This window comes from Lontra canadensis, unplaced genomic scaffold, assembly GCF_010015895.1.
Source record: "Lontra canadensis isolate GAN:19392208 unplaced genomic scaffold, GSC_riverotter_1.0 scaffold55, whole genome shotgun sequence".
NCBI lineage: Eukaryota > Metazoa > Chordata > Mammalia > Carnivora > Mustelidae > Lontra > Lontra canadensis.
In genome coordinates, this window is record NW_022631049.1 from 12097141 (window position 1) to 12112296 (window position 15156).

Consider the following 15156-nt stretch of genomic DNA (forward strand, 5'->3'; position numbering starts at 1 on the left):
TCAAGTATCACATCCATAGACTATTCCTAATTATAATTACTTCTTAAAGCAACATATGTTTTTGTTTACAAATACAGCAGCAGGTGATAAAACCTAACGTCTCAAACAGATTGCTTACAGTTCATAATACAAAACAAATGTCTATGTCTCAAATCACATTTTAGGCAGTTTAACTTAAAATGCATAGACAATCACATACATTAAATTTGTCATTATTAAGTCAATTTAAAAAAATCACAATATTAAGAAAGAATACAAAAAAAAAAACCTTTATAGAGCACGCATAAGTCAAGTTTACTTAATGGCAACAAATCAGTATCTGCTAACCAGTGACAGGCAGTAAGTGCCTTCATCCAGGGAAGAAGTGAAGAGGAAAAACATCCCGTTACTTTGCACACGTGAGCAGTTGCACTGACAAACACTACAATCTTGAGAAACATTAATTTCTTACTTTAAAAAAAGATACACCACACTTTGCTCTTTAAAATGTCCAAAAGCTGGCCTCTCATTTCCACCAGCAGCAAACTAAAATATGTTTATCTAGGTAAACCAAAAATGCGTGTACTAATTCATTCTGTAAATGCCACCCCTAGACGGTAAGCCTCCGAGGGACAGGCCTTCTCTTTTATCTCTGCGCCTCTGCAAGGTGGCAAAGCTCGTTTGGACACTTGAGTGTCTACCAAATGAATGCAGTTCTCGGATGTGTTCTCTAGCCAGAAGCTTGCATGGCATTTCTTTAATACTGATTATTTTATTGGCAATTTTAATTTTACTTGGCAGAATTCTGAAAATAAAAAGGGGCTGTCTTCAATACTCAATATTCTTAATTAAATTTCAGTCTTCCCTGAAAGCTGCCCACCACCTTCTCTGCACAGTACCTGTATCAGTGTGATTCATCTGAATTTAACCATACGCTTTTCAAAAACCAACACCTGAAGGTCTGTGCTTAGGTTTAACGTCAAGGGTATATAACCCTGGCATTTTATAAATCTAGCACTCGATTGTTCAGGTTGAGGAAGGAAGACACTGGCACTGATCATTCAGAAGTCTAGGCAACTGACAGACGTGCGAATGAGGCACAGCATCTTAACTGAAACAGGAGTAGAGCTTCGTTCTTCTAAACACATCATTTTAAAAGCTGTCCACTGGAATACAATAGGCAGCACTTATCATTATTTGTGAGGTAAAATTTTACGGGCAAAACGGACTTCTTTCCTAGAAAATGGGCCAATATTCTGTTGGCAGTGGAGTGCCAGACCAAGGCCAAAATTCACCCCCTTTCTTTTCTCCTCTTTTATTATTCTCTACTGAAAACAACAGAAAAACGGACAAAGGAAGAAGGCCCTGGGTAATTAAAACAAATGTACTGCCTATTCCTGAATAATCAATATTTTACTTGACACAAACAGGCTGTGGAGTCCGAGTTGTGAACAGCCACCTTCAAAAGCATGAAAAGGGGTCAGACTAAGTCCAGTACAGAAAAGGCCAAGGATTTCAAGCACTCCTTTAAGGAAAGGAGCCTTGATTCTCATCACATGATGATGAGGACCCAATTTTCAGTTTTTTTATCATTTTTAGGTTTAACGTTTCAAAATCTAAGATTCCAACTCCAGAAACACGAATCCTCAACACATCGATTATCTCCATCAAATGTGCCTTCACGTTCTTGTTCTGAGAGAGCGCAAGTGCCAGCATATGCCAACCTGTGTACTCCCTGCTGAGACCTAACGAACTTTCTAAGAAACCGTCTCTTCCCTAAACGGATTCCAGCCTAAAAGGAATGGTTTCGAAAGCAACATTATTTCCTTGTAAAGAGAAAAACCTTCCCCTGTGCTATTCCCCATTCCTCCACTGGAACAACTTCTGCTTTGAACTTGACCCTGAACCTAAAAATACACTTCTGTCCCAGAGTACCCACGAGAATTAAGACTCTCCTAGCAGGGTGAGAAATAAGGATCTAAAAAACCAAAAGGAACATAAAAGCAAATTCTAGTCCCTGTGATTTCCATTCTTAGCTTAAAAAGAATTTCACAACTACCAGTTGGAAAGTCCTTGACCAGCAAAGAAAAGCTGTTATGTCTAGGGCACACAGGGCAGTACGGGTCACTAGCCAAGTTTATGTATTTATTGGGAGTAGGAATTCCAAATCTCATGTTCATGGTCCTTCAAATCCTTTAGCAGATTTTCTCCTCTAATAAATGGACTGCATGACCACAGATCCCCAAACCTGCTACCACTTCTCTTAATCAAACAGTATCCTCTAGTGTTACATTAAATATTCTATCTAAAGCCAGAGTTGTCAACTTCTCCCAATGCAGCACAACCAAAATAACCACAAGGAAATCTTCACTGCTATCTCACTGTTCCTCTTACCCCACCCCCGGCTAGCTGACATGATACCGCCTGATCATTTAAGCTAAAATACCTTCCAAGGCTCCTGCCTTGGAGCTACTCTGACAAAGATTCCAAGAGTGTTGTAGATCCGTGCAGCTTGTTCAAGACCGCTGGTGCCACTCGGTAGGAGCTGTCTAACAACATTCCCCAGTCTGAAGATATCTAAACAAATCAGCTTCAATTCTAAAAGCTTGACTCTATCACCTACTTAAAAGGGAGCTTAAACACTGTATTTTTCTCAAAGATGACCATCTTGCTTTCTTAAAAGGAGGTAGCTATCAAACCATTAAACTGGCAGCATTTGGCATTCTTGACATTTAAAATGTAAGAGAAACAAACTACTCAGTATTTTATTTCTAAGCAAAAACAAGAGCTCCAGCATAAATCTCTCCTAGACTAGGCAAGAAATTCACAACATATTTTAGTAACCCCATGGATACATTCATAAGTTCACAATGTTATTTGACAAATAACATAGTCACTTCTAAGACTCTAAGGATCTGATTTAGAGATAAGGTGCCAAAAAGCTACTCAGGCTATTTCGGTGGTTACAAACAACACTAATTTAAGCGACAGTCACACTGCAGAGATCTACACCTTATTATTATTATTATTATTATTATTATTATTATTTTATTAGTTTCAGTGTTAGAGCTAGAGGGTAATTTTTAAGAATTTTTAAGAATGGCACTCAATTCTACCTATTTACCTGTCAACAAAGAACTGAACTGTTAACCATAAGCATTTTACAACAGATGCAGGAAACTATGCAAAAGACAATGACATAGCTTAACCAGACTCTGAAAGACATGTACACGTTTTGATCGCACCTATACAGAGTCACGTCTAAATGACTAAAGTTCTTGAACCATAACTGCTATATGTGTTTACAACAGACCCCTAGAGAGTGCCAGTTTTCCGTATCAGGGAGAAACTAATGGATGTGCTCTTTCTAAAGAACTGAGGCAGAGGGACCTACAGGGAAGGGGCTGAGTAGAAGAGGGTTTTGTGGGAATGCAAGTGACTTGTCACTATGAAGCAATTTCCGGGGTTTCCTCTGGCTTGAGGTTCAAGACAAAGGAGAGAATTATTTCCTTCTTCGAGTTCTTCCCAAAGCAATACTGACATCTCGAAATCTAGGCCAAAGCAATACAGAGATGACCAAGTCTCTAAGAATAATTTACACACATGTTGGCCAAATTTTCATAAATGGCAGATTTTAGAGCTGTGTGACCCATCTGGCTAAAAATAAAGCAAATCAGGTGGAACTCAAAAATCAAAGGAAAGTTTTTACTAAAAGCTCGAGGATAAAAATGAACACTGCCTGGCTAAGGAACTCAACATCTGACAGTAAGTACCAACAGCTTGAAAATATATATCCAAACTACACCCTCACGAGGCCCAGGTGCATTTTTTCTAGCGACAGAGCAGTTCAAGATGTTGAGAGGCATCATTTGTTTAAATTATGACAATGTGATTGTTTTCAAAGTGTGTTTATTTAGGGGAAAAGTGACTATAGAAAAATACTTGAAATAATTCGCCAATGAGGTTGCAGATTCTAACAATAATCCACATCATCTTAGATTTTTAAGTGTGTGGTTTCATAATTTAAACAAATCGAAAACTTGTTTTAAACAAACTGTATCAAAGAGCTATTCAATATACTTCATCACTTTAACGTTCCATAAAAACCGAATAAAAATCACATTTGAATGATTTACTTTTACATTTTTATCTGATTGTATCCATCAGATGTACTATACATCCAAGTACAAGAGGCAGATATCTTCTCTGAGAGGTGCAAGGGTTGTTCTTTCATGAATGCCCTCTAAGAATAGTGAGACCAGCAATTTTGATATATGCATTCATGTGCATATATATGTACTTCAAAAAGCAAAGCGTCATCTCTTCATCCATTAACTTAATGGTAAGACTGCAATAGAAGAAAGAAAAAGTAAACCTCCAGTTTTTCTAAGTGGAGTTTATTAACTCCTTGCTGTGGTTTAAAATAAAATAAACTTATTGCCTAATAAATCCAAATGGCAACTCATCCCATTTACTTTGACATACAATTTGCAAAAAAAAAAAAAAAAAAAAAAAGCTTTTTAAGGGAATTTGGATAGCAAGAAGTTATACTGATGAAAGTCAAGTTTTAGGGGCTTTTTATTAGGATCCTTTTTCCTTGACATTTGAGGTGGGTATTCGATTCATCTAGCTGGAGACCTGATTACTTTGTTAAGAGTAAGTCATTTTCTCCCCCCCGTCCCAACCCCCACGGAGAATCAGGATTCTTTTCTATTTGGTCTTATGTCCAAGACAGGTCCTCCAACTCTGATGCCAACCCTGGCCCTCTGGCTTGGTGGGCAGTGCGCATGAGGCACTGCCTGGGACTGACAGTGCAGAACAGTGGGCTATTCTGGAGCTCAGTGCTGCTGAGGATCTAACAAAACTTTGGCTGAGAAACACGAGGGAGAGTTACAGGAAGGACAAGCAATCTTATGTATTCATTGTCCTAGATGCTCTAAAAATGTACATCTGGATGAAGTCACCCAGGCAGAGACTGTTTTACTGAACTGTGCTTTGGTGTGATGGTACAAAATGCGAATGAGAAATAGTTTAAAAAAAAAGGTCCCATGAAATGCACCTGAGTTTATCTCAAGGGTGTTACTGAGGACACTGCTTTCTACATCACAAAGTCTTTGGGGATCTTTGGGAAATTTTTCTAAGTACCAGGAATACTTTTGTTTTCATCCTTCAAAATGCTTTATCTGAAGTTTGAAATTTACTCTTACCTTATATACACACACCCCTCTTTTAAAAAGTTTTAAATGCTTTCTAATCTTCTATCCAAAACAGGAGGCAAATAATCTTTCAGTTGTGCTTATGTGACTATTAGAGCATTTTAAAGAACAAATTTAACACTCACATGGGGGCCACCAGGCATCGGTGGAGCACCAGAAGGTCCTGAAGGCACTTGAAAAGGATTGTTGGGAGTGGGATAGAGTCCTGGTGTGGGATATGATCCTGCAGGGGCAGGATATGGTGCTGGTGGTCCCCAGGCTCCTGGTGGAACAGTGCCCCACGGAACAGGTGGCGCTGCCCCTGGTGCTTGGGGAGGGGGCGCAGGATATGGCCCTGGAGATGGGTATGGCATGTTAGGGGTAGGATATTGCCCTCCCATTCCAGGTGCCCAAGGTCCAGAAGACATGGATCCCCATGGACCTAAAGGACCAGCAGCAGCTGGATCTGTGGGTGCACCATATGGTCTTGGAAGCTCTGGAAAGGGCATATTTGGTGTAGGATATGGCCCTGTGGGGCCGGGGCCGGGCACAGTTGGGGCTGGATAAGGACCGCCAGGTGGGGGACATGATGGTCCAGAAGGAGGAAAGGGTGCTGGGGGTCCTGGAGGTGGTCCGGTGGGAGGCACAGAGGGATACATTCCGGTTGGTGCTGGTCCAAAAGGCACAGTGGAGGGTGTCGCACTTGGCGGGAGTCCGGACGGCACAGAAGGTGGAGCGCTTGGGTTATTCCAAGGGCTGGAACTCGGCCAGCCTTGAGGAGGCTGGCCAGGTTTTGTATTGCTCACAGCAGAGGTTTTGGCAGGGGAATGTTCAGGTAGTGCATCTGCCAACTGGAAGACAAAACAGGCATGTCTTACCTATCTTATTTAGGGACAAATCACGTCAAACATGATTATAAAGCCATCAAAGATAGTAAGCTGCAGAGCGAGGGACTGCAAACCTCTAGAACATCTTCAACAGCCAAACAGCTCAGTGTAAAAGCAACTCATGTAATATAAAGATCAACTTTCCAATGCAAATTTCTTAGAGAAGATCATATTTTCTAAATACAATTACTCAAAATACTGTGTAACTAAATCCTGGCTTTACCGTAAACAACTTACATACCCTCTCTGAGCTTTAGTTTCTGCATTTAAAAAAAAAAAAAAAAAAAAAAAGTTTAGCATTAATTTGAGGCTTAAATGAGATAATTCATGTAATACCCTTAACATAGTACCTGGTGTATGTTATATTAAAAAATGCTGTCTGTTATTAACACGGCCATGTTAACAGAGAACAAAAGTAACCTAACACTTTTTAAAATTTTTTACTTAAGGATTCATAAATACATACAACAGAACAAAATTTCAAACATATCGTATCTAAGTCAATTAAGGCAGATCATCTATGAAAATCACATCCTCTCCCCAACCAAAAGCAAGGATCACAAAAAGCATCTCTTTTAAATTAAAAGACTTACATGGCCTGCAGTTAGAACTATGTCATTTTCTTAAAAGCCAAAATACTTACAAAGGATAAATGCATCAACTTACCGAAAATTCATCAGACATTTTCCTAAAAAAGAGAAAGAAAAAAAACAAAAAGAATACTTCAAAACCAGTGCTTACTATTTCTTATATATTTTTTAAGGAACTTTCTTTGTATATACCACTGTTACTTAATCACATACGCAAGGTCTTTCTCTTTACAGAGGGCAAACTTTCATTGTAATTCTGTAAATGTCGTCCCCTTCCACTGGCTGCATTTCACATAGAAGTAATCCACAATATAGTCTGCCTCTCATTTTGGTGGTAGTTTACGTTCTTTGCACTTTGAGCTGCTTCAGACCATGATACAGTGAACACTTCTCAACACATATCCTTGTAAATGTGTCATCAGGAAAAGTACTAAAAGGGAAATCTGCGGTCAACAGGTAAGGCTATCTAAAACCCATCTTAAAAGTCCATGCCACCGGACGCCTGGGTGGCTCAGTCTGTTGCCTTCAGCTCAGGTCATGATCCCAAGGTGCTGGGATCCACTCCTGCATCCAGCTTCCTGCTAGGCGGGGAGTCTGCTTCTCCCTCTGCCTGCCACTCCCCCTGCTTGTACTCTCATGCTCTCTCTGGCAAATAAATAAATAAAATCTTATTTAAAAAAAAAAAAAAGTCCATGCCACTTTAAAGTCCTTTGCCAGTTATACCTTTTTTTTTTTTTTTTTTAAGATTTTACTTATTTATTTGAGAGAGAGTGCACTTGTGCTGCGAGAAGGAGCAGTGGGAGGGGCAGAGGGAGAGGGAGAAGCAGACTCCTTGCTGAGCAGGGAGCCCAAACATGGGGGTGGATTCTGGGACCTCTGGATCATGACCTGAGCTGAAGGCAGATGCTTAACTAAATGAGCCACCCAGGTGCCCCTACACTATCTTTGAAAACTCCTATTCACCACTGGAGAGTATTAAATGTCTAAATAGTTTTCAATTATGACAGGTTAAAAATTGACACTGTTATTTTAACTATGGCATTTTTAAAATTTAGTGCAAAGTAGAGCATCTTTTAAAGTTTCATACCCAATTTATAATAAACTTTTTTTGTGGATTTGCTCATGTCTTCGAGCCACTTTTGTCAAATTCTAAAAGTGATGCATAATACTCAATAAAATGCACAGATGGGCAGTGTTTAGATCAACAAGCTCTGACAACTGCATATGCCCCTTTAACCAAGGTACAAAACAATTTCCTTCACTCCAGGTTTACTCATGCTACTTTCCAATCAACTGCCCTTCCACTCACCAACCACTTTTAGTTTTTGCTTATTCTTTGACTTCATTTAAATAAAGACAGGATGTGCTCTTCTTGCCTTTGACAATTTCACTCCTTTCTACTAGTACATCTTTAATGCTTTATAAAATTTTAAGATTAGCTCTGAAACATAGGAGACAAAAAATTCACCCATGCTTTCTAACAGTATTAATATGGTCTAACTTAAAATACGTATTTTTAAAAAATATTTTTATTTATTTATTTTGACAGAGAGATAGAGAGATACCACAAGTAGGCTGAGAGACAGGCAGAGGGAGAGAGAGAAGCAGGCTCTCTGCTGAGCAGGGAGCCCGATGTGGGGCTCGATCCCATGACCCTGGAATCATGACCTGAGCCAAAGGCAGCTGCTTAACCAAAGGCAGCTGCTTAACCAACTGAGCCACCCAGGCGCCCCCAAATACATACATTTTAAAAGATTTTATTTAAGAGAGAGGGAGAGAGAATGAGCAGGGGGAGGAGCAGAGGGACAGGCAGACTTCCTGCAAGGAGCCAGATGTGGGGCTTGATCCCAGGACCCTGAGATCATGACCTGAGCAGTCAGTCGCTTAATTGACTGAGCCATCCAGGCACCCCTGACTTAATGTATAATCTACCTTTTCTCGGTGGATACGACAAGCTACCCTTAACACATTCTACTGCCAGTACTAACAACAAATGGAGTATTTATTACAGAACAGGTACACTGCTCAAAGTGTTTAGGTGGGTAATCTCATTGAATAGAAACAAATTCTTCCATTCAGTTGACAGCTTGAGAAAAGGAAACTCATCAAGTTAACTTGTTTAAGGGGACAGAGCTAGTGACAAGTAGAAGAGGGGTCAAACTCAGGTATACAGTCTGACTCCAGAGCCAAGGCTCTTAACCACCAGGTTAAAGTCTCTGTTATTCCTATAGATATTTTGAAGTCTGTTCTTTCCTACTGATCCGCACCACAACACATTCCATCTTAATTTCATTAGCTTTCCATTTTTAACAGATTTTAATGTTAGTTGACCTACTGCTGTTGTCTTTCCCCCCTAGATTCCTGAATATTCTATTTATTTTTTTCCAGATCTTTTTGTAAAAAAATAGAATAAAAAGAATTTGTTGGGTGTTCTGGTTGGAAGTGCATTGTATTTACAGTTAATTTAGAAGACATGTAACATATTCAAAATATCCAATCTTTTCATTCAAGAACAAGGTATATCTTCCTAGTTCCCATCACTGTCATTCATCGCTCAATAGTTTATTTATTTATTTATATTTAAAGTAAACTCTGGCCCTAACGTGGGGCTCGAACCCACAACCCTGAGAAGAGTTGCATGCTCTATTGACTAAGCCAGCCAGGCACCCCAAGCTTTTTAAATTTTAGTGTATTACTTTTGTAAGCAGTGACATTACTAAATTACTTTATTCCTGAAAGTGTCACAGTTGATTCTCTGGATTTCAGGTAAAGAATTATGTCATCTGTAACAATGATAATAATAATTTTACATTCTCTTTCCAATATTTACATCTCTTTTCTCTGCATCAGCTAAACTTAATAATGAAATGTTAAATAATGAGCACAACAGTCTTGCTCCCAAATCTCCTGGAAATGTTTCTAACGTTTAAATAAAATTCCCATTTTCAGTTTGAGATGAAAAAACTTACATTAAAGATGTCTATTTATGCCTATGTTGCTGGATTTACTTATTCCTATTTTGCTAGTTAAAAAACATTTAAAGGAAAAAACCACTTAAAGACACTGCATTTCTTCAGATCTTTTTGACACCTCACGAGCTGATTAGTTTTTCTCCTTTGACCCACAAAGACAATTATATATAAAAACTGCTTAATACTGAGCCACCCTTGCATTCTTAGAGTGTTACTTTCAAGTACAATCGGCTAACAGGAATGATAAAGAAAAATATGAAGCTACAACTGCTATAACCTTGCTATTTACTCAGATCATCAAAAACATCTAGAATATACAGCAAATGCAACTATCCATTCATTCCCACATTAAGGTTTTATACTAAAACACTGTATCACACAATAGTAAATTCTTAGGATGAACACCTGAAGGGACTTTATCAGTGCATAGCAAGTTTGGAAGTTCAAAGTCTACATAAGATTAACATGCTTTTTGAATAGGGTAAGCCTTTCTGAAACAGAAAATGGTTCTGTATCAAAGTTCACATTAATTCTGAAGCAGAGAACTAACAGAGTAATACATTCAATTTCATGTGGTCTTGCTGTTTGGGTTTTCAGAATTCTCTTTTCTCTTAATTAAAAAAATATATACACATATATATACAATATAAAGTTAACTGGTTGTAAAATTACATTAGAATATAAGTTACTCCACAAATTAATATTATTTAACTGACCCACAACTCCGGCTTTCCAAATTTGAAGTTAAAAATTAAATCCTGGGCACGCTCAGGTGGCTCAGTCAGTTAAGGGTCTGCCTTTAGCTCAGGTCATGGTCTCAAGTGCCCTGATTGAGCCCCGAGTCTGGATCCCTGCTCAGCAGGGAGCCTGCTTCTCCCTCTCTTTCCCACTTGTGCTCTCTCTCACTATCTCTGTCTCTCTCTAATAAATAAAATCCTAAAAAAAGTTAAATCCTGGAAGATAAAGGAAGTATTAGAATCTTCTAAGTAATGAAGCCCTGAATAAAGGGATTAAAAATAGATCATTTCTTGATCTACAGCACTTTTAGTAAAGTGACCTTCTCTCCATGTGTAGAACATACAGTGTTCTTATTAACAGGAAGCATTCTAACTTATTCTTACTTTCATCATAAAAAGGCAAAAAATAGAGTTGGACATTAGTGTTTGAATATGAGAAGAGCTACATAATTTTTTAAATCTAGATTTTCTAAAAACATTCAAAAATACTTAGATTATGCTTATTTTTTAGAGGAGGAACAGAGGGAGAGACTCTTGAGCAGGTCCCATACAATGTGGATCCCCACGTGGGACTCCACCTCAGATCATGACCTGAGCCAAAAATCAAGAGTCAGACACCTAACCAACTGAGCCACTCAGGTGCCAATGGATTATGCTAATTAAGATGAGGCCAATGTAACCCTGAGCTGGCCAAAAAAAGTGCTTATGAGCAAGAGATTTTCCTTTTTCTTTCTGGAATACTGAAAAGCTTATTATTTCCAAAACTTTCCATTGCTACTTTATGGCAGATCTATGCATCACCTGAAAGATAATCATTCTATTTTCTGAGCAGCAAGAATAGTAACTGAAACACAGCACAAATCTCTTTTGACATATACTAGAAAGGTAAAACATTTCTGTAACTCTTACGGCTTTTAGAGTAAAATGGCAACCCAGGGGCGCCTGGGTGGCTCAGTGGGTTAAAGCCTCTGCCTTCCGCTCCGGTCATGATCCCACGGTTCTGGGATCGAGCCCGGCGTGGGGCTCTCTGCTCAGCGGGTAGCCTGCTTTCTCCTCTCTCTGCCTGCCTCTCTGCCTACTTGTGATCTCTCTGTCAAATAAATAAATAAAATCTTTTTTAAAAAATGGCAATCCAATCACAAGGAGGTTTTAAAAGTTGAACTCTGTAAATCACTAGTGACCACCGAACAAGGCCTATTTCAAAGGGTCATCACATTGTGGTGGGGTGATAAAGAACACAGAACTAGAGAGTTATGAAATGTGGACATCAATCCCTTTTGACTAAAGCAAACTTTTTCTTTTTTTTTTTAAAGATTTTATTTATTTGACAGAGATCACAAGTAGGCAGAGAGGCAGGCAGAGAGAGAGAGAGAGAGAGAGAGAGAGGGGAGGAAGCAGGCTCCCTGCCAAGCAGAGAGCCCGATGTGGGGCTCAATCCCAGGACCCTGGGATCATGACCTGAGCTGAAGGCGGAGGCTTTAACCCACGGAGCCACCCAGGTGCCCCGACTAAGGCAAACTTCTTAATCACAGACCATTTCTCATCTGCAAAACAGTTTTAACTCCTGACTACTTTACAGATAATTAAAAGTAACATGTTTAATAATCTATCAAGTACTATAGACATGTAAGATGTTTATTAAAAGAAACTTAAGAGGGGTGCCTGGATGGCTCAGCTGGTTGCACGTCTGGCTCTTGGTTTCACCTCAGGTGATGATCTCAGGGTCATGGAATCAAGCTCCACTTCAGGCTCCCTGCTCTTGCTCCCAGAGGAGTGACCTTGAGATCTACCTCCCCCAACCCCGTGCCCCTGTCCCTCACTTCCACACTCTGTCTAAATCAATAAACAAAATCTTAAAAAAGAAAATTCTCTCCCTCTCCTTTTGCCCCTCCCCGCCTCTTAAAAAAGAAATAAGAAACTAAGAAAAATCAGGATTTTTGCAATGATGTTTGGGGGGGGGGGTAGGGGAATGGTGGTAATATACTGAAAAATACAAAATTTGAATTAGAATATTTGATCATATTTAATATTGGCTCTTTTATCAGATAAGTTCTATTTTACATTTGGGTAACTCAAGGAACTGGGGACTTGATAAAGGTTTGGAGTATTTTAAACTTTTTAAAGACATGTAATTAAAAAAAATCATTTTTTATACTTATGCCTGGAACACACATACCAGGCACTGTGTTGGGTTTTGGGGAAATGAGTAATATTGCACAGAATAAATCCTTAAGGAAATTCAGTCTGGTAGAGAACTACCCTTTAAACAGTTAACTACCTTACCTGGCGTAAGCACAGGGCACCAAGAGAGTACCTCAAAAAACTCCTAAAGGAATCAAGGAAGGGAGTATCAGGGGAGGAATCCTGAGAAGAGGTTCTTTTGCAGTCTGTAGGAACAATGAAGGAAGAGCTGGGAGTAGGGGATGGTGGGACAGGCCCTAGGAAAGAAGAGCAGATTGTGCAAAAGATGAAGAGTACACTATGGGAAATGTAAGCAGCTCAGACGGGTTGAAATACAGAAAGGGGACGGACAGGAGTCTTAGCAGAGCTCCTTTAGGCTAAGGTTTGAGGGTCTCCATCAGCTTCAGCTCACCTGAGTGACTCTGTTTCTTCATCTATAAAGGGACTAGTGACGTGAAAGACTAAATGGTACTGGTAAGTGTCTATAAAAACAGTGCTCTAAAAACAGTGGATTGGAGACACGTACATTCCCCCCTCTTCCTTTGTACACAGGCACGTAGCACAGGTTGAGAATGACGGTGAAAGGTACCACCGCCTAGATAAAACCACAGCTCTTCGCTGGCTGGCTCTGGACAGGCTGAACTCTTCAAACCTCAGCGATGTGGTAGACAGGAATGGTCTCTCTCTCACGGACCTGCTCTGAGACTTACATCATAAACAAATCTCCAGGTCAATGTCTGCCACACAAAGAAAACTGAACAAATGTTAGCTTTTACAACTGCTATTATAGGTCTGCAAACCTTTATCTGCAGTTCTCCATTCAGAAACTTTTGAAAATAAAAGAAACATTCCCAAGTCTGGCACAGAACGGTTGGTGGCAAAATCTAACCTAAGCATATTTATAGTTTCCATTAAGTCACACTTATCACTGCACAAATATGAATGTTGTCTTAGGGGATGTTGCAGGGACTTTGTGGGGCGGGGGGCTGATACCTCTTGTCTGTGCATCTTATTCTCTTCCTAAAATCTAGAGATACAATCCAAAGATTTCTGAATTCCAAAACACACTGGCCCCAAGGCTTGCAGTTAAGGAACGGGTCTACCTCTACTGCTCCTGGAGAGAGGAAAAGAACATTCTAATACACACAACCCAACTGAATTTTCTGAGACAAACCAGTTTCCAATCAGAGACGCCAGTACCAAAAATAATTTCTGTTCTTCCTACCCAATGAATACAGCCGAACAAAGAACTTCTGAAAGATCTCTGAAGGCTATCGTGGCCTGTAATAAACGTTCGTTTCCAAAACAGAGCTTTAAAATCATCAGGTGTAAGACCTGTGTTTTTCTTCAGCTTTAATGCTGTAAAAAATTTTTTTCGGTATGGTTTGATGCCTCAACATTAGAAATTTTATCCAGTAAAAGCACTGCTCTTGGTCTTCAAAGAGGAAATGGTTCAGCTATTTATAAGCTTCCATGTGTAACATAAGCTCCTAAATCCTAAAAAAGAGAGTATCATAGAACTCAGCACTTCTCACGGTCTCTGTCATGTGTATTCATCGAATGTATTTGCCAGCAATTCCTTTGGTTAAATAACGACCAGAACATCGTCACATTGAGGACAATCTTAAACAAGTGCCAGATTCCCCTAAGACTATTCAGGCCCGTATCTCCCGTTTTATTAGAAATTAATAAATGGGGGTGGGGGTCGGGGCCGAGGGGCGCGAGCCGGGAACCCTTTAGGGCCAAACGAACAAAGGGAGTCCGGGATCAACCGGAGCGAACCGGCCTCCGAGCGGGTCCCGCCGACCGGGAAAGGGGTGGGGGTGGGGTGGGGTGCGGTGGGTGGGGGAGGGGCCAGGAACGCTCTCCGCCCCGCCCCCAAGCCAGGCCCGACGTCAAGCGCCGAGAAACCCGTCGGGCGCGACGTCACCCGCCTCCGACGCCTTCTCCCTGGGGGGCTACCAGGGGGCACCTCGCAGCTCGAAGGAAGACGGCGCGGGCAGGCGCTTAGTCCTGGCCCCCGAAAAGGCGACTCGAGGTACCTCTGTTACCGCGCCTGTCTCCCGCTTGGGCACTCCCTTGGCCCCCTCCACGATCCCCACTAGCGCCCAAGCAGCCTTACCCGGCAAGATCCGAGCCCGCAGCAAAGTTCACAAGCGGCGAAGGGTCCCAGCGAACCGGGTGCCGAAGAACCGAACGCGGAGTGACTGACGGTGGCGGCAGCGGCGGCAGCGGCAGCAGCAGCGGCAGCGGCGGCAGCAGCGGCAGCACTAACAGCGCGCGGCTCCTCCTGGCGCCGGAACAGGAAGCGCCGAGCGCACCGCCCCCGCTCGCGCTCTCCCCTCCTCCCGGGGCGGGCGGGGCAGCGCGCGCGCCCCCCGAAGGCCTCCGGCGGCACTGCGGCCTGCCCGGCGGCGCAGCGCGGCCTGACGCGGTGGGTCTTCCGGCTCGCCCCGCGTGGCTGTTTTCTTCTGGCGGGCGGAAGGCTCCCCGGTTTTCCGGAAATTCCTGTAGTCAGTGATGTCCTGGGCACCCTGACGGAAACTGCTAACTTGTTTCCTGGAATGGTGTAAGGACTGATTTTTTGGATGTCCTAGGTTTAGAGGTTTTTGCAG

At 41.3% G+C, this 15156-nt stretch overlaps 1 protein-coding gene across 2 annotated transcripts; it reads right to left on the minus strand.

Annotated features, from left to right (window-relative positions):
* Window positions 1-3871: 3871 nt before the first annotated feature.
* Window positions 3872-14771, minus strand: MAPK1IP1L (mitogen-activated protein kinase 1 interacting protein 1 like). 2 transcript variants are annotated; one of them, XM_032875338.1, is made up of 5 exons: window positions 14664-14771; window positions 12644-12798; window positions 6728-6749; window positions 5321-6025; window positions 3872-4327 (listed from the first exon to the last, which is right to left on the minus strand). In XM_032875338.1, exons 3-5 carry the CDS (start codon window positions 6743-6745, stop codon window positions 4316-4318), a joined length of 735 nt encoding a protein of 244 aa, XP_032731229.1. In that variant the 5' UTR covers window positions 6746-6749; window positions 12644-12798; window positions 14664-14771; the 3' UTR covers window positions 3872-4315. The 2 variants fall into 2 exon arrangements, with proteins under 2 accessions (XP_032731229.1, XP_032731228.1); XM_032875337.1 differs by lacking the exon at window positions 12644-12798 and having other exon boundaries at window positions 14664-14750.
* Window positions 14772-15156: the final 385 nt, after the last annotated feature.